This window comes from Macrobrachium rosenbergii, chromosome 31 (genome assembly GCF_040412425.1).
Source record: "Macrobrachium rosenbergii isolate ZJJX-2024 chromosome 31, ASM4041242v1, whole genome shotgun sequence".
Lineage (NCBI taxonomy): Eukaryota > Metazoa > Arthropoda > Malacostraca > Decapoda > Palaemonidae > Macrobrachium > Macrobrachium rosenbergii.
The window spans coordinates 8,239,111-8,264,449 of NC_089771.1; the positions used below are offsets into that span (position 1 = coordinate 8,239,111).

The 25,339-nt window shown below is 42.3% G+C and overlaps 1 protein-coding gene across 2 annotated transcripts in view; it reads right to left on the reverse strand.

Moving 5' to 3' along the window:
- The window catches only part of LOC136855350 (tripartite motif containing 13-like), a 29,561-nt gene extending 4,651 nt beyond the window's left edge, over positions 1-24,910 (reverse strand). The window contains exons 1-4 of one of the 2 annotated variants that reach the window (XM_067132270.1): positions 24,753-24,909; positions 12,415-12,682; positions 4,452-5,150; positions 3,877-4,062 (exon numbers count right to left, since the gene is read on the reverse strand). In XM_067132270.1, coding sequence (XP_066988371.1) covers positions 3,877-4,062; positions 4,452-4,970 — 705 coding nt within the window. In that variant the 5' untranslated portion in view covers positions 4,971-5,150; positions 12,415-12,682; positions 24,753-24,909. Of the gene's footprint in view, positions 1-3,876; positions 4,063-4,451; positions 5,151-12,414; positions 12,683-24,752 lie in introns of both variants that reach the window. The other variant, XM_067132269.1, reaches the window with a different exon arrangement.
- Positions 24,911-25,339: the final 429 nt, after the last annotated feature.

A 25,339-nucleotide genomic window follows, 5' to 3' on the forward strand; every position in this document is an offset into this window, starting at 1 on the left:
AAATATAGAGGATGAAGAAATTTGTTTTTATTTAGCATTTCCCAACGTTTTTGTGTGGAGAGAGAGAGAGAGAGAGAGAGAGAGAGAGAGAGAGAGAGAGAGAGAGAGAGAGAGAGAGAGAGTGAGAATTGTCGTTGTGAGTGGTTCGGTTGTTGGAGTTGGTTTTACGGCTGTCTCTCTGTCTGTCGGTCTGTCGGGAGTTTTCGTTTTTGGGGAGGTCTTGGGCAGTTGAGGTCCAACCTTGAAAGTGAACGGGAATTCGTCTGGCTTTTTGTTTTTTTCGGTACCGATATTGATGGTGCATGTGTCTTTTTTTTTTGTTCGTTGTTGGTGGAGGGTTTGGTTGAAATTTTGTTTTTGTGGTTTCTGTGTGCTGTGATTGGCGACCGTGGACCTTTACCCATCTCCAGCAACCGAAGATCAGGGTGAGTGTTGTTTTGTTTGAGGGTTAGAATTCCGCCACAATCTCAAAACACAATGATGCATCCATACTTCACAGACCATTCATCTCTACAGCTTCCATTTTCTTTCATTCATGTTAAACATTAACACTTCACTTCCAAAAAGGAGAGATGGCCCAACAATACCATCATACACCCCCAGCTTAGCCCCCATAGGCATTAATATTACTTTTCCTCTTTGGCATACATCCTGGTACTCTCTTAGTTTTTACTTTTGTGTTACTCACCTGTTCTCTTATTCTGCCATCATCCAGTATATCTATTCCAAATACCTAACCAAATCATCCATTCTCCCAACAACCATTTACTTTCAACGGTCTCTTCTTGCAAACACGTTTCAATTCTTTCACTGGTTCCATCAGTTTCTCTTCATTATCACCAATCAGAACTGTATAATGTGTAAACGTTAATAATTCTATTGCCCTTCTTCTAATTTCTTACATCACTCCATCAATAAAAAAAATAAATCAGCCAATGAGAGACAACACACCCTTATCTCGGCCTAGAATTTACAACAAACTAGTCACTCTCCCTTGCTATAAATGCTAACACACACTATTTCCATCACAAAAACGTTTGATCATTCTTACCAAATGATCTACTTTACCATATATCCTCAACACCCTCCACATTGTCCCTATTGATTCTAACTGGAGCTGCTTCTAGGTCCATGTATGTTTTACATATAACTTTTCTGTTTTCATGGCAAATGTCTCTTTCTTGACTAAACCCCCACTGTTCTTTCCCTATCAGTCCTTAAGTCACTTGTCTTACTTTGTCACTGAAAATCATGTCACACACCCTTTACTGGGAGGTAAATAATTTCATGCCCCACTAATTCTAACAGTCTCCACTGTCACCTCTAGCCTTATACATAGGAGCTATTTTTCTTTCTCTGCTATCTTCCAGGTTCAGCAAGCTTCAAAATAATAACTGCCAACCCAGGACTTAATTTTCTCCAGACAACATTTAACCATGTACCTTTTTTATGAATCCATTTGCTCATTAACATTTCTCTCTACCCTGGCTTCGTCATTCTAGAACAATTTCCTAATCTCCTCAAAGTCCTTGCTCACCTTCTCCCCCACCCCTCTTGTAACACACTCATTTTTTCTCTCTCTCACATTCTTCTCTGTCACCTTTTCTGCCCATCTGTGTTCCTGAGAGCACACAAGCATTCCTTCTGCCTTGCAACTGTTCTTTACTAAACTCTTCATTTCCTTCCCCCATCACTAAGCTTTATTCCCTCCTGTTCTCGTACAACCACAATCACTTCCTGCTGATAATATGACCCCATACTGGAACTCTACACACACTCTTCATATACTTATTCAACTTCTGTGTCTTTGACACTAGCCTATTTTTTTCAATGTTTTCCGTATATGACCCTCCTCCCTTCTCCTTACCAATCTCATTGACTTTAATGACCCTTCCAACCACATTTTCAGTTCTTCCTCTTCAAATGAAAGTTCCATCTACCTCAGCTTTTGCTTCAACCTAATAATGAGCAGATGTACACCAGCCACTTCATTAATCTTTGCATCCATCAACTTGCTCTTCTACCTACTTTGTACTAACAAAATTTCTTCCATCATTTTCTCTTTTCCAAGTATATTTTTAAAAACTTCCTCGAAGAACAAGTATTTCTAGCAATCAAGACCCTTTCCATAATAAGTTTCAAAAACACTTTCATTTCTCACGTTATCAGGGAACTCCATATTTGCTTATGCCACCATCCCTTTCTCCGACATTAACTTTTGCATTCAAATCACCTAGCTTGAACAACCCTTTCATGCTGTTGAAATTCAGTAAGTTTCAGACTGAAACTCTTCCCAAACCTCTCACCCTCATTTTTTTTTTCCAGTCCTGGCCCATACACCTCTATCCTGCCACAGTCAGTCTTAACCAGTCAGTTCCCAAATTACCACATTTGTACTCTTTCATCCTTTCCCAGGGTCCCTCTGATACAGCCAGTGCTAAACTTTAACCAATCTATTTCCAGGCATAGAAGATGTATTCCTTTTCCTAAAATAAGTCTTGCGTCCCAGAGGCTGGAGTCGATCCTAACTGCGGAGGAAGGTAATCTTTGCTAGACCGTAATCAGAACTCATGTATATGACTTCTGAATGAAGTGTATAAATTATTCCTAGCCGAAGTAGTGTAAAAATAAAGTTATCATTAAAAAACAAAAAATTATGTTATAACAAAGGCTCTTACCATATCAGCAGATTACGGTTGACGAGTACTAACTTCATTAGTGTCTATCGATATTACCACTATTCTTGTTCTTTTCAAAGCCTGACTCCAATGGAACATTATTAATTGACAAAAATAAAATTATAGTTAACCAATAACTCTCAATAAAATAAGAATATCTGTAATGAAAGTGGAAATTTTGTAATAAGTTGCTTTTTTGTGATAGTTTCTTCAGGAATTTACTCTTGACTTTTTTATACTTAATAACAAGTCAGATAATATTTTCAGGTTTAGAAAATTAAAATACTTCTTCTTACTTGTAGTCTCTGTACTGTATGGATTTTGATATTGTCTATTTTTTATTTTGTAAAATTTGGAATGTCATGTCCATGCCAAGTTTTCTCAAAGTGCAACTGAGCAAGAAAATGTTATTACATACTTTTAATAGTTCCTGCTTTGGTGTTTAGTTTTCAGTCATCTGAGATTATAAAATAATACTCTGTAAGGTTATATCTAGTTCTGTCTAAATCTTAAAGTGCTGCAACAGCTGTAGCCCCATCTGCTTATATGCAGAGGCACTATTGGCTAAGACAGTTTCTTACACAAGCACGGCTTGGCAGCTTATGTCCTATATTACTTCATATTCTCACTCGAGTTTATCAGTTTGTTGGTATGTCGCTCTTCAGAAAGTTTATTCAATAATAAAATCAGTGAACATGACAACATGCACCAAAGTATCTTTAAAATAATTGATCTGAAAAAACTACAGTAATCAATTTGCTGTACTATCTTAAGTCGCGATGTTTCAGTGCACTGAGAACCGAATGTATGCAGGACATTAATCAAAACAAAGCCACCAACTCGTGAATGTTGTCACTTTGTCATTTTATTTCTTGTGTTCAAAATTTTGCTGATCAAAATTGGGTTGCATCTCTGAGGTCGGAAGGTCTTCGATGCCGGGAAATATGGAAGTTCTGTACCTTTGTCCTTTCCATTCCTGCAAACACTCTCCACTCCCTTTTGTCTCACTCGTACCTTTATCCTTGAAAATGTGTGAAGTAGGCCAGTGCTGGACTCACCACTCTATAATTATCAAGAACTTCATATAATGTTCATTTGAAATTAAAATCTTAACATACTAGTGAACTAGGGCAAAGATTCCCACGGAATTTGAGAGACAGAAGGACTCCTATCCATTTCCTCTCTGGAATAAACATACCTCTATGGCAAAGCTTCTTGGTGGGATATCCCCTTCCTCAAGATGAGTCACTGAGACTCGGTCCTTGGACTCAATCTGGACTGGAGCCACCCGCTGTTTCCCTTCGAAAGTCTTCACAGCAAAAGTCGAGACAGAGTCTATGTCATGTGATAGATTCCTCAACCTTGCTTTCATCTGGAGAATTTCCTGCAAGGACCAATCCGAAGAGACAAATATTATGAAGAATAACAGTAATTAGGAGGTGGTTCCAGCTATAGTTATGATTATTTGGATTATCAAAACGGAAGAAATTATGATTATCTATAAGGCTAGAAAGATCACCCAGTCGATAGTTCTATCAGTCAAACTGAAATATTTAATTAGTTCACAGATATGAAAAACCTTGATCAAAACTTTTATTTTACTTGAATAATTTGTCTACAATACTTGAACATGTTTTAGGTCATAAAACGAATGTGAGAGAATAGGAAAGAAATTGCATTTTTCATGAGTAAATTGTTAGATAAGCAGGAATAAGGGGAGAGAGAGAGAGATAAGCAGGAATAAGGGGAGAGAGAGAGAGAGAGAGCACAAACCTTCTGGAAATTATCTCTGTCTCTTTTGTTCTTCTGAACAAGATCCTGCAGTTCCTTTATCTTTCCCCGAACTCCATCCAAAATTGCTCCAGTTTCATCAAGAAGAGGTCCATTTGAAGTAAAGTCCGTAACAGATGCAACTTTAGCATTAAAGACTTTAATGTCATCTTCACCTTGGAGCACAAGATGCAATCTATCCCCCATGAGCTCAGTACATTGATCAATGTCTCTAACTTTGTTTTCATTTGAAAGCTTCAATTCTTCTATCATTTCCTTAAAACCCTCAATATCTTCATTAGCTACAAGAAGGACATCTTTCATTTCGTTGAAGCTTCTAATGAGGTCCTTAGTTTCAGTCTCTGCTGCCTGGCTGTCAGCAATGCTTTGCAAAGTAGATTTCTCAATGAAATCCTTAGTAGACTCAAACACAGACTTCTTTGGTCCTCCGGACCAGTCCTTGGATCCTACATGTATGGATGAAAGTTGCTTTGCAGCATCAAGGAGGTCTCTGATAATCATAAGGCCTCTAGCTGAACTGGCTGTGAATCCCTCCCTACAGGTGGGACATTGTTTCTTCTGGGTCGAGATGAGCTCATCAATGCAACGGCTGCAGAACACGTGGGAACAAGGGAGGATCCTGGGGCAGTGATCTTCACTGAACTCATTGCAGCAGATTTTACACTCCAGGGGACTGGGCTCCTGAAAAGAACACAAAAATCAGTGACCCTTCCAGATGCAAGTGTGATCCTACATGAGATCATCATTATTACTGAAAAAATGACCCTTGCAGCTATCCCTAATGACAAGACTTAATTGCCTAAATCTAGTGCTATATTGGAATACAACATGGAATAGAATAAAGTACAATTAATTTGAAATCCAAACAGTTCCTAAATATAAATTTGGTTAATAGGATGAATCCTTTACCCCTGAGATAGATTACATTTCTAATTGAATTTTTGCTCCCAGAAAATGAGTTTTCCTCACCCTAGTGATGCAGCCCTAATGTGGGGGTGTTCCCTTCTTCGGCAGGATTCAAATCTAGGACAACTCTTCTATTAAATGATGAAGTACTTACCTTGACTATATTCTGTGCTTACCTTATCAAATGCTACAGCTCTTCCTGTCCCAATCCCTCTCTTTCCTACCTCTACTTTTTTTTGGTCTGTGCTCCGTGGATGTGAATGAGAGACACCTTTCTCAACAAACCCTCGAAACATCCATCAGTTCACGACATCACACATCCCCAACTTACTTCGTTTTCGTTAATATTCTTAAAATCTTCTAGCACACAAGACAAGGTGGCACACTATCTCTCTCCAGCTTTGTGTCAGCACAGACTTTTATAGTAAGAATCACACCACGGTACTGCAGCATTCTTTTTTTCATCCTTCTCTTCTCCAGACATACCTTGCACATCATAGTTAGCTACCCGGTTACTCTTTTGCCACTGCAACACAACATCACGCTAGTAATCCCACCAATTCCTGGTGCATTTCCTCTCTTCAACCTCTTAAATGCCCTCCTTACATCCTCAGCAGTCAATTCCATGAGCTGTCTCTAACTTACCCTAATGCCTTCAACTCCTGCATCACTTGGCTCTGCCCTCTTTTATCTTGCACATTCAACACAGCTTCAAAATAATCACTCCATCACTCAGGACTGCATTTACTCCAGACAGTATTTGTCCCTTGGCTTCTTTTATAGTGACTCCATTTACTCATGAACCTTTCTCTCTGTGCCGACTTTCTTGTAGAACAACTCATTCTCCCCAAAGTCCTTGCTTACCTTCCCTCCTCCTTTTATCACATTCTCCCTTTCTCTCTCGCATTCCCCTTGGACGCTTATCCATCCTCCAGTACTCCTGTACATGATTTTACTCACTCTCTCGCAATTGCTCCTCAATTAATCTTTCTTCTTTTTCTTCTTCACTAAACTTCCCATCTTCATCCCATCACTGACTGTTTTTATCTCTCTTCCTATTCTCATGAAACTACCAGTACTTCCTGCTTATCCTATGATCTCATCCTGTAACTTTACATACTTGTCATATATGTGTGTATATATATATATATATATATATATATATATATATATATATATATATATATATATATATATATATATATATATATATATATATATATTATATATATATATATATATATTATTATTACATACTGGGTCTCTTTGGAAGAATGCAAGAGGGTTTTTGTGAATTTTTACTGCCAGAGGGGCCAGAGGACATAACCAAAATGAAGGGAAAATTTAAGAACTTACCTTATTTTACCAATTTGATCAAAGAATGGAAGGTCGCCAAGGGAAATGAATAAGGGTTACGTTACAGTGAATTTATTTACACAAGAAGAAATCAAATGAAACTGGAAATGGGGGTCCAGCAGGCAATCAAAATTAAAGAACATGGAAATTACAATGAAGTGAATGGCACGTCTCAAATTGGAAAGCATGATAAGGCTTGAACTTGTTTCTGTGTTTGGCTTTGTGTGCAGCAGGGGGAAATGCTATCCAGACTTTCTTTGTTTCAGAGATGGCAGTATTCTTTAAGGATTTGATTCACAAGGCGGTGGTTCAAGTTGAGCAGAGCGTGGATGACTCTTGGTGCCTGTAGATGTTTGCGCTTGACATGTAAGGGCTCAGCCAATCAACGTTATTAGTCGTCACCAGTGGAAAAGGTGGAGAGACGCCCGTCTTTACACATTGCTGGTTTTGCATGGAGTGCTTGGGTGTGAGAGTCCAGGGAACGCTCCTCCAGGTTGTTTTTGTTTCAGAGTATAGGCCTCGGTCGATCTGCAAAAAGTCATACAGCCAGCAAAGCGGGTGGAGAAAAATAGGTCTTATGGTTAAGTACTTATAGGCTAAGTTCCTAGCTACCTCACAGCCTGGATTCGCCTATAATGCTTCTGGAGGGGTCACTTGTTGGTCACGTGATCAGGAGGGGGCCTCCAAGGTCTGGCTATGCCATTCCTAGGGGGTGACGAGGGCACCGATTCTGGGGAAAGGCCAGAAGTGCCACCAGGAGCAGGATCAGGGGTAGCCTTAGTAGCTACGAACTGGTTCCCTACTTCGGCTGCTGTGACAACCGTCATAAGGGTAGAGCCAGCGTCTGCGTCCCAGCCGGACAGTTCCGGGTCTACCAGAGAAGGTGTAACATCCAGGTTTGCCAGAGGGTCATTTTTGGGTCGGATCTCACAATGGGCAATGACTAATTCGGTGAGATTTTGCGGCTCTCCTGTAGGAGGATCCAGGTCATGGTTTGGATCCGGCACTGGCACTAACTCAGGGCCAGGCACAGGAATTAAGGTTAGTGTAGAGGTTCTGTCCAAGATAGGTGGAGCTTGGCACTGCCCAGTGCTCTCAAGTGGCACTGGCAGAGGATTGGAGTCAGGCGTGGCTGACGAGGGACCCGGGAGTGTAAGACTCCTCGGTGTACCTGAGTGAGTGGGAGACAGAGATTCTTGTCTTGGGTGGAGGGCAGAGCCTGTTAGACTTGTTGTGGTGGTGGTATCCACTGCAGCTAGCTTGCTGGGGCACCTTGCCCAGTTTTCGGAATGCCCTCTTACGTTGCAGATCCTGCAGCAGTACTGGGTGGCGTCCCTTCGTGGTGAGGGAGGAGATTTTTGGTGGCCATCCTGTCGTGCAGACTGAGTACTGGTTCTGGAGTGGTTTAGATAATGTTATGTTCATTGCACACCTTGGTGCACGGAAGGTTGGGCTGACGGTGGCACAGCTGTCACAGTGGCTGTGTCCCAGTCAGGTTGGGTTAGAGTGGCCTCTCTGGGGGAGGTAGATAGGCAACAGAGTGGAACGGGGGATGGACATCCCAGAGAAAATCTCATCCTAGCAGGAACTCCACTCCGTGCCGGATGCGGTTCACCACGCCAAGGCGGTGAGATTGGGTGCCCCAAGGGGTGGTTACCCTGAGTTCGACTGTTGGGATGATCTTGGAGTGGTCTTCTACCCAGGTCATCGTCCACCTGGTCTTCTCATCCACATTGGCACTGGCTGGCACTTGGGCCCGATCAGTTAGGCTAATATCTGAGCCAGTGTCTTCTGTGGATGGCAGGCTCACTGGTAGGCTAGAACCATCGAGAGGGGCCACTGAGATGGACTGTGTCCAGACCCGCTCAGGGTGAGACCTCACTGGTGGCACAGCCATAGAGTATGTGGCAGTAATCAGGTTGACGTGCCTGGGATAGGACACGTTTCAAGTAGGCAGGATACCCGGAAGAAGAGTGCCCTAGAGCTCCACAAACTTGGCAGGGTCCCCTGGGATGGGCTGATCGTCCTGGGGTGACGGTCTGTGGAGGAGGTTGAGCAGATGTAGAAGGAGAGGAGGTTTGGTGGTGGTTGGTAGGCTGCCCATGGTTGTTCAATTTGAAATGGCACTCAGCTTCGGCGTGGCCGAACTTCTTGCAGTTGGTGCAAATGGATTTGCTAGGCAGGCCATTCCTTGGGCAAGTTGAGCCTGAGGGGTACCCAGGTGTCACTATGCGGCATTGAGACGTGCTGTGGGATTGGTTAAACATTTCCCAGGTGTCGGCCAAGCGGCAGGCTTCCATAAGTGTGGGGGGCTGTTATCACTGAGATACACAGCAAGAGGCCCAGGCACACATTGGAAAAGATCCTCCAGCATGGTCCTATTAAGGAAGTCCACGAAGGTCGTGCAGGAAAGGGATTCAACCCAGCGAGTCCCAGACTGGGTCTTGTGACAGGCTCATTCCATCCAGGACCAGCTGACTTCCTTGGCAAGACCTCGGAACCGTTGTCTCCATTTCTCCGGGGTTATCTCATAGGCCTTGGCGATGACCCTAGAGGACTTCGGGCAGGTCTCCTCTTTGACTCTGCTCCAGCGATCAGAGGGCTGCCTTTGCTTTTCCTTCCAGGTGTTTGGTCAGCACTAAGGCCCTCTCGGCCTCAGTGGTGCTGAAATTACTGAAGAGTGCCTCGACCTCTTCTAGCCATGCTTTCTGCTCGTCCTCAGTCCACTTGGGGACTAGGGCATTAAGGCTTGATAGTGGAGCATTTGAGGCAGCAGGTGTGGGGCTAGAGGCTTGTTGGGATGCTAGAGCTTCTGCACTTTCCCTCCTGGCTCTCTCCAACTCAAGCTCCTTGTCTTTGAGGGCTAAATCTCATTCCTTGAGGGCTAGTTCATGCTGTCTTCTCTGTTCTTCTTCTTCGCTCCGCTGGGCGGCTTCTTCTCTCCTCTCCTCGGCTTCTCACTGTCTTTTCCTCTCTCCTTTTTCTTCGTCTCACTGTCTCTGTTCTTCTTCATGCTGCCTTCGCTCAGCTATCTGTTCTTTGATCCATTTGGTGAGCGCGGCTCCCGTGAGACCGGCCTCCTTCCCCATGTCCATGAAGGCTTTGTAACTCTCTGCCTCCATGGTGCTGGTGGGTAAGGGCGTCTTAAGTGGGTGGACTGGACGTACTTGGAGGAGAGGGTTGTGATGATAGGGGGGAAGTGTCCTGTAATGTGGTGGCTTCAGTGATAGTGGCACCCATATAATAAGATGGCACTGTGGTTGAGTGTGCCATGCAAAGGTCACACTGATGGAGCGATCCTGAAGGGTGTCTGATCCTTATGGGCGGATACACTTAGGAGGTGGGAGTGATCCTGAAGGCGCTACGGTCCTTATGGGCGGATACACTGTTGGTGGCACTCTGTATCTCAGGTACAGGTGCAGTGGCTTATGATTGATTACTTTGATTTGGTGGCACTGTGGTGCCGGTGTGCTCCTGGGAGCGATATTAAAAGGTCAGTGCAATCAAACAGCACTGAAGGAGTGGCACCCTGCCTGAAGCAGAAGGTAAGTAAGAAGTAAGAGGGAAAGGAGAGACTCCGGCAGAAGTAAGTGGTGAGTAAGAGGGAAGGAAGAAAGGTAAGTGCTTCAGTAGTTTTAATTGATTGGCAGTGCCTCAGAGTAGGGCACTATGGAAATGAACCCTTGGGCATGCACTCGTGGGTGGATAGTCCTAAGAACTAGTGGTGATTTCCTGACATGGGGGAAAAGAAGCTTTCTCCCTGACATGAGAAAGGGGAAGTTATGGGGTTTGCATGCAATATGCGATTTGGTGCTTGCGGCATATGCAAGACTTGGATAATGATTCCCACTCATGCACGGCAGTTGATAAATGTTATAAAATGTCGGTATGTATGCCCTATGACATACAAGAATTCACTCTGTGGCTGAGCACTTAACGGAAAAGGAAAGGAGATGGGGAAGGTAATTCAATGAACGCAGGCACGTATATAAATTTGTGCACTATGTGTGAGTAAGGAATAATGGATTTGGATCTTAAAAGATGGAAGGTTGGATAAACTAAAGAAAATTCTTGTCATATTTGGCTTTATGATTCGTGGGTTTAATTTCCAATACTCAGTGCTTAATGTTGGTATCCCCTTGTTATGATGAAAAGAAGAAAAAATCTCTCTCTCTCTCTGAGAGTGTAGTGTAATGGAACACTAGGCGGTTAGGATTTAAGTTACTTTACCTTTTGTTTTAAGATAAATTACAATTGCAAAATTACGCTAAGTGATTTTCGAAAATGGAATTTTGGTATTTACGTAATTTCACTGATTTGCTCTCGCCATGACAAGTGATAGTAAGTAAGATTTCAGATTATTTCAAAGATATTCAAGTCTTTGTGAAGGTTTACATTAAGGTTGAAAAGTGATGAAACTTCGTTTAGTGTGAACGAAAGATGTGGGATTGAGTCGCGTGTGTGAGAACAGCCGATCGACTCGCTTTGTTGCCTGACTCATTGCTTTGTTGCACGCCAACAGAGAATGGGAAAGTGTTGCAGGGAAAACTAAAACTCTACTTTCTTGGCTGAAGGCAGGTTTCGAATGCAAAATGAATTATTTGACTTTAAACAGCAGCAATGCCGTTACGTTACTTTAATATCAAATGTGAGTTTTGTTAAATGACTATGCCTGGAATGTTTTTTGTTGTTGGAGCCAATGGAACTGATTTGCGCATGCGCCAACTGACAGAACGTCTACTCATTTGTTCGGCATCGGGATGCCAGAAACCGCTACACGTTTCAAGTGCTTGAATTCAAGATTTATCCCAGACAGAGAAATTGTATACTTTCTCCGCCGTAACTGTTCTTGAATAAAACTCCTAGCTAACTTTTCACGGCTACCACATGCAATAATCCCTAATAAAGCACTTTGTTATTCCTACTGCCTATTCATCTGGCAACACAACCCAGCTGTCCTACTTACAACTCGAAAGTTTACAGGGCGTAAGGTCCCCAGCTTGCCGCTTTGTGTTGCTAACTTAAAACCCACACGCCTCCCTATTAAGAATCCTAACCCGGCGTGTTGCGTGTTTCTTTAAAGAAAAATTAATATCACTTTCCTATTTAACCCTACGTATCCTTAATTTTACTAGACATGATGATAATGACCTTTTTACCTTAATACGCTTGCTTTAGTCGTTCTGTATTGCCCTTTGTGAAATAATGAAATTAATTGAATTAAACGGATGATTTCCTGGTTCGTTTTGTTCCAAGTCTTTAGCGAATGGCGAGGCTAATTTTGCTAATCCGACTAGATCCTGGCAAGGTTGCCACTATTACGCACTGGGTCTCTTTGGAAGAATGCAAGATGGTTTTTTGTGAAGTTTTACTGCCAGAGGGGCCAAAAGGCATAACCAAAATGAAGGGAAAATTTAAGAACTTACCTTATTTTACCAATTTGATCAAAAGAATGGAAGGTCGCCATGGGAAATGAATAAGGATTGCGTTACAGTGAATTTATTTACACAAGAAGAAATCAAATGAAACTGGAAATGGGGGTCCAGCAGGCAATCAAAATTAAAGAACATGGAAATTACAATGACGTGAATGACACGTCTCAAATTGAAAAGCCTGATAAGGCTTGAACTAGTTTCCACATTTGGCTTTGTGCGCAACAGGGTGAAATGCTATCCAGACTTACTGTCTTTCAGAGATGGCAGTATTCTTTAAGGATTTGATTCACAAGGCGATGGTTCGACTTGAGCAGAGCGTGGATGACTCCTGGTGCCTGTAGATGTTTGCGCTTGACATGTAAGGGCTCGGCCGATCAACGTGATTAGTCGTCACCAGTGGGAGAGGTGGAAAGATGCCCTTCTGTACACATTGCTGGTTTTGCGCAGTGCTTGGGTGTGAGAGTCCAGGTGTGCTCCTCCAGGTTGTTTTCATTTCGGAGTTTAGACTCGGTCGATCTGCAAAAAGTCATACAGCCAGCAAAGAGGGTGGAGAAAAGTAGGTCTTATGGTTAAGTACTTATAGGCTAAGTTCCTAGCTACCTCACAGCCTGTATTCGCCTATAACACTTCTGAAGGGGTCGTTTGTTGGACACGTGATCAGGAGTGGTCAAAAAGGGTTCCATTGTACTCGCTTCCATTCAGGTGCAGAGAGGAATGCGTTCTTGGTTCAAAACAAGTGATAACCCTCCTTTTCCGCCATGTTGTTTGGCCTAACATTCAAATGAGAAGTGCTTTTATTGAGATATTTGAGTTATTTCCTAGCTGGCTACGAGGGAGGAATGTAAATACGCAATATATAATATATATATATATATATATATATATATATATATATATATATATATATATATATATATATATATATATGTATATATATATATTGTATATATATATATATATTGTTTGTATGTTTTTTTTGGTTATTTTAGTGCATTAGTATAATAGTATGTTGTATTTTGTATGTTAATATTAAGCCATTTGGGCAGAGTTTCTTAAGGACGTTGTTTATCCTCCTCACCGGCCCTTTGATGTTCAACAAGCAGTTACATTTTTCTTTCTCTTTTCGAGTGAGAAAAATGGGTGAGAGAACTGTTTCTAAGCCGTATGAAGAGTTTTGAATTACCTGCTGCTGTGACTGCATACTACTACTTTAGCCTATGGCTGATATTGATATTGGACTATCTGCCCTGGATGGTTACAGCAAGTCCTGTTGCGTACATCATCTTTCCATATATTTGGAGGTTTAACGTCGCGTTTACCTCCGTCTCTGGCTCAGTATTAATGCCAGAGGGTACTCTCTGCTGCTATCTGGCAAGGTGGAATACGAGTGTACCTTTGAAATCGTCAGCTAGACGAGGAAATTTATTTGGGGCTGTATTTGCCTGACGGGCCCTTACTTATACCATCCTGCCCGGGATGGTTGCATGTGGCGTGGAGGTGGATTATTCCCGTCTTGGGGAGATCTCTGCATATATTAAAGTCCTTAATTGTATAATCAGGTTAGAGTGTAATTGTTAGGCTATTCTGTTTCCTTTGATCCTCTCTTACTTTCCAGACCCCCTTTTCAATGTAATTGTGCTTCCTTTTTTCCTTAATAGCATATGTGTCTGTTTTTTATTTCATATGCAAGGGTATTTGCGTTGTTATTAGCTTTTGTATTAAGGGGTTCAGGTATCACTTCTGTCTGAAGTTTATGTATGAAATATTAAGTGTTTTTTTCGGTGTTTGTTTGTCCCCCTTGAATCACTTTGCACATTCTGTGGTAGCTGTATGACTGATTCCACCCATTGTGGACTTAAGCGTTTTTAAGGTGAATGTTGAAAGAGATTTATGAGATGTTTGTTGCTTGGTGGTCGATAGGCCATTACAGTATAATATGCACACACACTAACACACACACATATATATTTGTGTGTGTGTATAAAAAGTTTAGATTCTTGTTCCTTATCAGGCATTATCTCCTTATCGCTGGGAAATCCAGATCATACGATATGCATCTCGACTAGGTAACACGACTCCTCTTATATGAACCTTTGCTCCTGCGTTTCCCATGTGTGTAAGGTCAGTGGATACACAGACCAGACCTCTCTCATCTCTCTCTCTCTCTCTCTCTCTCTCTCTCTAGGAATGAAATGGATGCCTTCAAGTAACCCATGACATTGACCCTTTCTTGTTATGGCTTCCAAGAAGAGGCCAAGAAGAGAAAACAAGTTTTTTTTTATTATGGACCCAATTCTCGGGACAACAAGAGCCTTCTTCCTTGCAGAATGCTCAGGGAAGACTGTTTGATAAGCAATAACGTCATGTTTTGCAACAACACCTTTTCATGAGGTGTAATGACCAGTGAATAGGATCTCAGGAGGCTTTGAAAGGTCTGCCTGTCTGTCAGTCTGTCTCTTTGCCTGTCTTCGTTTCATTGGGAAGTAATGAGTATTGTCAGGCCTAAGAAACATCCTCACCACAGAAAGAAGAAGCCGCCAAAAGAACGGTTAAGGCCTTGTCAGTAAAGTTCCTTATCGCTGAAAATTTTTCTCTCCCTGGCAAGGCCTGCTGGGGCTCCTCCCCTGGGAATCGCTGAGAGAGACCTATTTTCCTGTCTTTCTCTCCAGGCAGGAAGCAGCACCAGAAACCCCATCAGTCCTCTTTCTTGTGAGGTCTTGCAGGAATTGACTCTCATGTTGACTATTCTCATTTGCTCATAATCATAATCATAATTATAATTATAATCATAATGGCTGTCCTCCTTGCCTGTCTACTTATTTTATCTCCTGAACATCTCTGCCCCCTTGATGTGGGAGCACCTTGACGTGGTGACGGGGCTCTTGAACCCCAGAAATTTGTTTCTTCTCGGGTTTGAGTCCAAGAGTCTCATATATTATTGTTTATTTCTTTTGAAAAATTTTGTGGAATTTTCAATTTTTGTAAAATTTATTGGACCTGATAAATAGGAAAAGATATCATAGCTGGGATTGGGTTTATATCCGAAGCTAAACAGTGGGAACTGGCAGGATCATCAGCTACCCGATAATGTTCGGACCTGAGAGATGTCAGATTGATATTTGAATGGCCGAACTATTTTTTGGGGCTGGACCACAGATTCCAGGGGGGTCTAGCTCTAGGGATAGGACTTGGCATTCTATCCGGTTTGCCCATAATATGATTAGGGTAGTGATGATTGTATTCTTGTAATACTCTCAGTCCTAGCAAGTGGGTTTGGCTTACACTTGTGCCACTCTAATCATGTTGTGCCATCCCCTGTGGGGTAGGGTAGGGATGCGGACATTTGGAAGTCGGTTCTTACTTGTGCCATTGGTAGAAGAATAAACTCCATGAAAGGCTGATGATATCTTTTTAAAGTTTTCTGGTTTATTTTTTTCTTTGTTTTTTTATTTATTTTTTTCCCAGTCCTTTGTGAATAGTGGCCATAAGGATTTGAGTACCCCTGGGCCCTTTGATGATGTTTTGGTGCAGATGATGACCTCTGACAAGGCCTTGAAATGATTTACCCTCCTTATGACTTCTGGCAGGGAAACTAACCATCCCCAGGAAATCTCAGTTAATCAAGAGCATAGCGGTGGTTCGACAATGGACTCTGCTAATGCCTCTACTAAAGATAAAGTATCAACAAAACAATGTGTTGGAAAATTACCAAATGTTAAGAATTTGCAAGTGCTTCATGTAATAGATATACCAGATCAGTGAGACTATGAAACTTTTTTGACAACTTTCCATCCTTTTGGAACCATAGTTGAAATCCGGATGAACTTCCAAGAAGTAGAGTTAAAATGGGAAGCATTTGTTACTTTTGATAAAAATGAAGATGCCATAAAGGTTAGTAGTAACATCAATACCCTGCAAATAAATCAGTCTGTTATTAGAGGAGCTTTGACAGATAAAGTACCTAAAAATTTGGATATATAAATACCATCTGAATGGGTTCAAGATACCTGTCAGAAAACACAGGGTGATACTCCATCCAGAACTCCCAAACCTCCCATGTGACTAGTTGCTACAACTAAGGAGGAAAACTACAATTTTTATAAGTTCTGCAAGTACCTCCAGAAGAAGGTGGAGATATATCTAGGTTTGGAAAAGGTACAGTGCTCATACATGCTAAATCAAAAACTCAAGCTCAAATGATATCTTTAATGAATCCTTCTGGGAATGATGTGATTAAAGAAATCAGACCACACCTAAATTTTAGTTATGGCCGAGGGTCATTTTTGACAAAGATTTATATGAGTTCATGGAAAGTGGAAACCTTGAAATGAACCCTTCAACAGTATGGAAAGTAAAAAAAGACATCTATTGCAAATATAATAATTTTGACCTTTGAAGACCCTAACGTGCCATCCCATGTAAACTTTGAAAACGAAAGAGTTCGAGTAAGACCCTTCCTCCCAAAACCTATCCAATGCTTTAACTTTTTCAGGTGTGGTCACTCTTCAGGAGCGTGTAAGAACGCAAAAGTCTCTATAAATTGCTCCACCCTTGATCATGGTGCATGTTCTAAAACAACAAAGTGTAGTAATTGTCAGCTCAACCATAAGGCTAATGATAAAAATTGTGAAGCATAAAAATGTGAACAATCAGCAGTAAATAAAGCTAATGCTGAACATATGAGCATTGGATATGCCAAACAACAATTGGGCCAATCAAAGAGCTATGCAAGAGCTCTAAACCTGGTACCCGTTACTACCACAAGGGGACCAGTGGGGACACCTTTTCCTGCAGTAGGTGTATCAACCCCTGTGGTGGAGTTCCAGGTATCTGGGTCAGGTGCTAAGTCACTAAAGGCAAGAGCACATTCCACCAAAGCAGGCAAACTGCCTGTGGTTGGTAATGGGTCTCCTCCAGATGATGAGGCTCTCCCGTCATCTCTTCCATCTCCTATTTTTAAAGTAGTAAATCTATCACAGGCAAAATCTCTGCCTGATCTAATGGAGTCGGAACAATTAAGAAACCCCAAAGAGAGGAAGGATTCCTCCAGGTTCTTCCCCTTGTGCTCCAAACGAATTTGCTTCAATATACAACAGCTATAGTGTGCTGAGCTCAAGTGAAGCAAGTACTTCAGTGGAACCTAAAAGCCAAGGTAAAGAGATGGCTCAAATTACAGCTGCAGATATTCATCATCCTCCTAAAGAAAATCAAACTAGGAGAAATAAAGATCTATTTCCAGGCCACCCAAAGAGGAAAAAAGAAAGACTTTCAAATCTAATCCATAATGGCTCTATTCAACATTCTACAATGGAACTGTAAAGGATTGCGTTCCTGTGCTGAAAATCTCAAGGTCCTGCTAAGAGAAACTAATCCTGGTGTAATTTGCTTGAAGGAAACTCAATTGGATCCAGAGATGTTCAATCCTGGACTTAATTATGAGATCTCCACCTCTACCCTTCCAGTGGGTGATTGAACGCATGGATTAGCTGCTATTATTGTTAGCAAATCACTGGAATACTCGCCTGTAGCCCTCAGTACAAATTTACAGGCAGTTGCTCTCAGGATCATATTAGACAAGCAGATTACTGTTAGCTCCATCTACCTGCCTCCTAGGTCTAACTTCTCAGATGCTGACATCCAATGACTAATTGATCAACTACCCCAGCCATTTTTTATTCTTGGTGATTTTAATGCCCATAATCCACTGTGGGGAGGACATACTTTAGATAATGAAGGTAAAATTATAGAAGACATTATTAATAATAATGATATTGTGCTTTTAAATGATGGTACTATGACTTACCATAATATATATTTTAATTCTTGCACGGCTATTGTCCTGAGTATATGTTCCTCTGCAATAGCTGTAGATTTTATTTGGTCAGTAAATGAATTTTTAAATAGCAGTGATCACTATCCCATTCTTTTAAAATATGCCAGAAATACCCTTACAGGAATGCCACAGGGATGGAAACCATTAGAAGCTGACTGGGAGAAGTATAAGAAGGAAATCAAACTAGATAAGGAATGTGAATCTTTCAACAACCACATAAAAGCAAAACATTGTTTTAGTCAGTGCAGAATCCTCTATTCCAAAAACTACTGGCAAGCCAAGAAAACCAACCTTTCCATGGTGGGACAAAAAATGTGCCATCTTAAAAAAAATTACCAGGACATGCTACAAGAAGTACCAATCAAGTGGCACTCCCACTGCTAAAACAATATATCAAGGAGCCATGGCAAAACAATGCTGATACATTCATCGTGCCAAGAAAGACTCTTGGATTTGTTATGTAAATGGAATTAACTGGAAAACACCATCGAGGTTTGTATGGAAAAAGGTACGAAAACTTGCAGGGAAATTTGTGCCACCAAAAACTCCCTTTTTGAGAGTAGGAAATAACCTCATTAGAAACCTTTCAGACATAGCTGAATCATTGGGTCAACATTTCTCCAATATTTCTAACCCTAATAACTATTTTAGTGAATTCCAAAGAATCAGGAACACTCAGGCTAATCTGAATCTATCTGGTGATAGCCGGGAGGTATACAATGCAAGATTTTCTCTTCAAGAACTACATGAAGTACTCTCTTCAACGGATGACACTTCTCCTAGTGAAGATACCATTTTATATATAATGCTTAGGAAGTTACCTGAAGAGGCCAAAAGCTACCTTCTTAAGATCATTAACAAGATTTAGGGAGACTGGGATTATGCATATTTCCTGGAAAATTTCCATCGTAATCCCAATTCCAAAACCAAATAAAGATCCCAAGACACTACAAGTTATAGACCTATAGCACTAACAAGCTGTATTTGCACATTAATGGAATAAATGAAAAATTTTCGCTTGGTATGGCACTTAAAATCAAATAAGCTTCTCTCTCCTTTCCAATTTGGGTTTCATAAAAATAGATCGACCCTTGACCCACTTATAAGACTCTCAACCAAATTCAGCAGGGTTTTGTCAGTCAGTGCCAGACAATAGGGGTCTTCTTTGATTTGGAAAAAGCCTATGATACTACTTGGCATTATGGAACTCTTAAACAACTACAGAAAATGGGTATTAAGGGCAACTTAATTCGGTTCATCCATTCCTTTTTATCTGAGAGATTCATAAAAGTTAGAGTAAAAGTCTCTGCTGAGCAAGTTTTCTATGGTGACGTCCCATTTTCTTTACCTCTACAATTCGTCACACCTGGCGTGACGGGTCATGCAAATCCAATCATTTAAACCATGTATATAATTGTTTACCTGTCTCTGATTTGTATACCATGCATTCTTCTTTCACAGGCATCAAGATTGTATTCAACTTCAATTCTGTCCATTTGTATAATTTTAAGTGTACTCGTTCACTGTATTTATTGTTAATTATTATCGACCTCAGGTCACCCTTGTTCCCATTGTATTCCGCGGCGCGATGTCAGTCTGCCGCTATATAAACCACCTGGATCACCAATAAACCAGCAGTACCTTTTTCCAGCTCGTCTTATTTTGCACCTCTTAAAGTGGTGACCCCGGAGTGGTTCCCGGAGCCATTAGTGGACCCATACGGTGACTCAGTCTTGGCTCCAGGAACTACCTCACACCCCTAACGGTCTAACTACGGCGCTGCAACCAGCGTTCAGGCGTGCTGACTCTCGTCGGCAAATCACCAGCGTCATTAACGGACTCACATGGCGCGCTTCCAAGTGCATTTTGACGCGAGTATCCCACTCCAATTAAGAGGGCAAGAGCGAGCATGGACGTGGACATCTCCTCCCTCGTTCAGTTAACCGCTAACCTTGTGGATTCGGATGTCTACCTCCCTCCCATATCACCCGCGCCTGCCCCCGTGCTGAGGCTCTCACGCTCCTCCACACCCCTGCCCGTGCCCTGCACTCTCCCCTGCCCAGGGCCCTGCCTGGCAGGACAAGCAAGGGCCACCCTGGCCATAAAGCTGCCGCTGTTAATGCAGGGGAACCCGTCTGTGTGGCTGTACAGGGTTGAGAGTCAATTCAGGCTGGCGGAACTCAATGACGAGGTGCTACAAGCAGACACAGTACTCAATGACCGGCCGGAGGAGATCTACAGGAAGCTCGTCCTGTGGGTGTCCGCCGCACACCCCCTCACCTACCACCTCCTGAAGAAGTCCCTCCTCGAGGCATGCTCCCTGCCCATCGCCGAGCGGGATGCCCGTGCCCTCGACCTCGCTGTCAGCCCGCGGCAGGATCAGAGCGTCATGGAGTCATGGGGCATGATACAGGACCTCCTTAGCCTCCCTGACACCGACGGCAGTGGAAAACAACTCGAAATAAGCCTGTCGCGGGAGCTCCTCCTCCATCAGCTCCTCCCAGAGGTCCGCACACAAATCCCTGAGCCCTACACCATGCCCCTCGAGGTCCTGATCTGCACGGCGCAGCACTTGACGGACTCCGTGAAGGCAACGAAGTGGGTACCAGCGCCCGCACTCCCCGTCAGCGCCATCCAGCAGGAGTCCCTGCAGCCAGGGCGGTGGTTCGGCCATGTTCACGTCGACATCGTCAGGCCCCTTCCCCCGTCAGGCGGGTCCAGATATATCGTGACGGTGGTCGACCGCTCAACAAGGTGGCCCAAAACTACGCCAATGCAAGAAGCCACCGCCAGCGCATGCCGAGGCCCTACTCTCCAGTTGGATCAACCACTTCGGTGTCCCAGACCACATCACAACTGACAGGGGCCCCGCTTTCCTGTCCGAGTTGTGGTCTGCCCTGGCTTGGCTGCTGGGGACAGCTCATCACACTACCACGGCCTACAACCCTGATGACAATGGCTTGGTCGACTGGTTTCACAGGTCCCTGAAGGCGTCCCTTATGGCCCGCTGCACCGCCGAGGACTGGAAATACCAGCTGCCGTGGGTCCTCCTAGGGTTGAGAACCGCCCCCAGGGCTGACAGTGCCCCGTCCGCAGCTGAGGAAACTTACGGCGAGCCCCTCGTGGTCCCAGGCGAGGTAGTTACAGAGGACCGCCACAACCCATCTGTCCAGAGGCTTTGAGACATAGTCGACAAGTTCACCCCTGCAAGCGGACATATACCGGCAGGTTGGTCACCTTCACGCTGCCCAGCCTGTCCTCCACCACCCACGTCTTCGTCAGGGATGATGCCATCCACCCACTACTGACCAGGCCCTACAGGGGGCCTTTCCGTGTGCTGGAGCGGAACAACAAGGCGTTCCTGCTCGCCCTTCACGGGAAGAACGACTGGGTGTCGGTAGACTGCGTCAAGGCCACTCTCCTGGAGGAGTACACAGACGTCACCACACCGCACCCTCCACCTGGACAGCTGTCGCCGCAGCTGGGGCACGCGATCACCTCCGAAAGCACCCGCCCACACCCGCAGTCAGCTGCCCCCCAACACACAGGGTGTCTCCCCGATGTCCTCACGCAGCCATGGCACCCTTCAGTGCCCCAGCAGATACGCCGACTAAGTCTCTGCTGAGCAAGTTTTCTATAGTGACGTCCCATTTTCTTTGCCTCTACAATTCATCACACCTGGCGTGACGGGTCACGCAAATCCAATCATTTAAACTTTGTATATAATTGTTTACCTGTCTCCGATTTGTATACCATGTATTCTTCTTTCGCAGGCATCAAGATTGTATTCAACTTCAATTCTGTTCATTTGTATAATTTTAATTGTACTCGTTCACTGTATTTATTGTTAATTATTATCGACCTCAGGTCACCCTTGTTCCCATTGTATTCCGCGGCGCGACGTCAGTCTGCCGCTATATAAACCGCCTAGATCACCAATAAACCAGCAGTACCTTTTTCCTGCTCATCTTATTTTGCACCTCTCAAATTACCACAAAGAGCATTTTGGATGAAGCTCCAAGCCCTGTTCGAGCTTCACTCTTTGTGGATGATTTGGCTATTTACTGCACTACTTACGATGCTATATCTGCATGCCGACATCTACAGAAAGCTATTAATTCCGTCTCCAAATGGGCCAAGCTAAATGGGTTTAAATTCTCAGCCATTAAGAATGTTGCTGTCCGCTTTTCAAGGCGCAGACGTCAAGAGGTTATACCTAATTTAAAACTCGAGGGATCTATTTTGCCAAATGCTGACGATGTTAAGTTTTTGGGAATGACCTTTGACTCAAAACTCACTTGGCTCAAGCATATTGATAACCTTAAATGTAAAATGAAAACATTTTTTAATCTTTTGAAAGTGGTCTCTGGATATGAGTGGGGAGCTGACAAGAAATCTTTATTAAGACTTTATGATGCACTTTGTAGATCAAAACTAGATTATGGATGTCAGATCTATTCTTCAGCATGCAAAAGTAAACTTAATGAGCTCAATATTGTCTATAACATGAGATTACGAATTTGTTCCGATGCATTCCGAACATCCCCTGTCGAGAGTCTGTGTGTGGATACCCATCAACTGCCACTTGACTCACGGTGGGAGGAACTGGGTCTACCTTACTTAATGCGCATTAAAAGCAGTACTTAAAATCCTTCAAATAAGGTCATTTGCCAACTTGACAACAGAAAATTTAAACCAATGTCATCTGTTCCTTTCCAGGTAAGGTTAAATCAAGAAGTAAATGATGACGTGTTAAAAAATCAGAATATTTCACAGTTGGTTGCCTCCAGATTCTCATCCCCGCCCCCCTCCCCCCCATTGCTTATCCCTAAGGCAAAAGTTTGTAAAAAAAAAAAAATAATGGTTAAGAAGACTCTTACTGATGAAATGGCCAAGAATTTATTTTTAGAACATGATGTAACCCATGAAGGTGCATATAGGATTTATACAGATGGCTCCAAGTCGAGAGAGGGAATTGGGCTAGCCGTAATTACAGAAGATTCTTATGAGGCTGCAAAGCTACCTCCTTCGGCTTTGGTATATACAGCAGATCTTTCTGCAATTAATAGAGCATTAGCTATTGTTCATTGTACCAACAAAAAGACATTTGTAATATATTCGGATTCTAGAAGTGTTTTGGAAAGTCTAAATAGTCTCAATTCATCCTGTCCTTTGATTCTCAAAGCTCATGAGTGGCTTTTTCGAATTTCTAACAAGCGCAAGTCTGTTTCATTCTGCTGGGTTCCTGCCCATGCGGGGATCAAAGGTAATGAAAAAGATGATAGAGAAACAAAAGGGGTATGTAATCAGAGACCACTGGATACCCATGAAGTTCCATACGTTGACATGGAGTCTCTTATCCGAAGCTGTATACGCCGCAAATGGCAGGAGCAGTGGTCCTTAAACAACCTTGCCACAATTAAGAAACTTTAGGCAATTAGACCTGGTTTGAATTTTTAGCAGTCTTCATTTCAAAGAGATCGGAGGACTGGAATTGTTTTAACGAGACTTCTCATTGGTCATTCCCGACTGACACAGCTTTATTTTTGATGGAAGTGATGCTCCAATCTGTACTCGCTGTGGCAGTCTGCTGACAGTTGAGCACATTCTGGTGTCTTGTCCAGTGTATGGTGCTGTCCGCAGGAAATTTGGTCTTTTAGGGAAACTTGCCCATATTTTAGGAGACAACGTTGATATCGACAACCTTGTAAAATTCTTAAAAGATATTGATGTATATTCTAAAATTTAACTTGCATTGCTATCTAATTCTACCAATTACCTAATGCATACAAACATATGCACTTATACTTTATTTTTATTTTTATTTTTTATTCCTTTTATTTTTATTTTTATTTTTTATATTCCTATTTGCATATTAATATTTCATATATATATATATATATATATATATATATATATATATATATATATATATATATATATATATATATATATATATATATATTAAATATGGTTTTTATGTTGTTACTCCTGTAGGTTATCAACACCTTCATTTACATTTCACTTATTCATTAAGTTATTTATTTCATTTCACTACGGAGCTGAATGACCAAAATAGATCCCAGTGCTTGGGCTTGTCCCTAAATTTCATAATCTATCCATCCATCCATCCATCCATCCGAACATCACTGAACACACACACGCTTCACACAAAAGTAGATAACACAAACTTGATAGTTCAAGTTGTGTATTTAAGCTCATTCTAAAACAAGTGATTCTCATAGATAATAATAGTACCAAGACTAATAATGATAATGTTCACCAAACTCTTTATATATATATATATATATATATATATATATATATATATATATATATATATATATATATATATATATATATATATATATATAGACAAATAGATAGATGCTTGTATAAGTGTGTGTGTGTGTGTGTGTGATGAGACGCACTCAACAAGAAGGTATTTCCTCATCCTGTGACACCTCTTATCAAACCTGTGTCCTTATCAGCTACATGATGACAATGGTTTATTGCAAGGCTATATTTTGATACATAATACATTTTGGATGTATCTATTCAATTGAATGTTATGTATGTAGAGTGCAGCTTAGTGGAAGCTAGGGAATGTATGGGATGACTGTAGTAGCTGAAAGCATTCTAGTGAGGGCTGATGAGACTTTGTGACTCTCCAGAGGGCCAGATGGACCCCTTAAAAGAAGTAGGTGGTGAGAAGAGTCTTTGCGAGTGATGAGATGATCCAGAATCTCTTACCATTGTGACTGCTGATTCCGACTCTGAGGGACTGAGAACCCACAGGAAGGAAGGAACGAAGGAAGAAGATTCCCCAAGGTAGGCGATGCAATCCTCAGGAGTCTTTTCACGGAGGGCACTCGACGACGACCAATGTGTTACTTACAGGGGAACTGATCGCCTGTTGAGGGCACCCAGCTTTATATCCGTGGGCTTATCACTAGGGAATCCAGGTCATGAGATGTGACGCCCCTTGTCACACCTCAGCCAGGCAACGTGACTCTGATAAGGACCTTCGCCGCTGCTTCTTCCTCTTTCGAGCAACTTTATAAAATAGATTGAAGTTATTCTTTTTATTGTGATGCTTCATTCTTTAATGAAATACATTTATCATTGTCTTTGTCACTTTCTCCTCCAACCATCATCCAAATATCTCAACAAATCCATTCTCGCAACATCCATTCATTCTCAATTACTCTTCTTGGAGACACTTTCAGATTCTTTTACTAGTTCCTGCAGTTTTTCTTCAGTATCCGTTCTTCACTATCCCGATTCAGTACCATATCATCTGTAAACACCAGTTACTCTGTCCATAAAGGTATCAATTT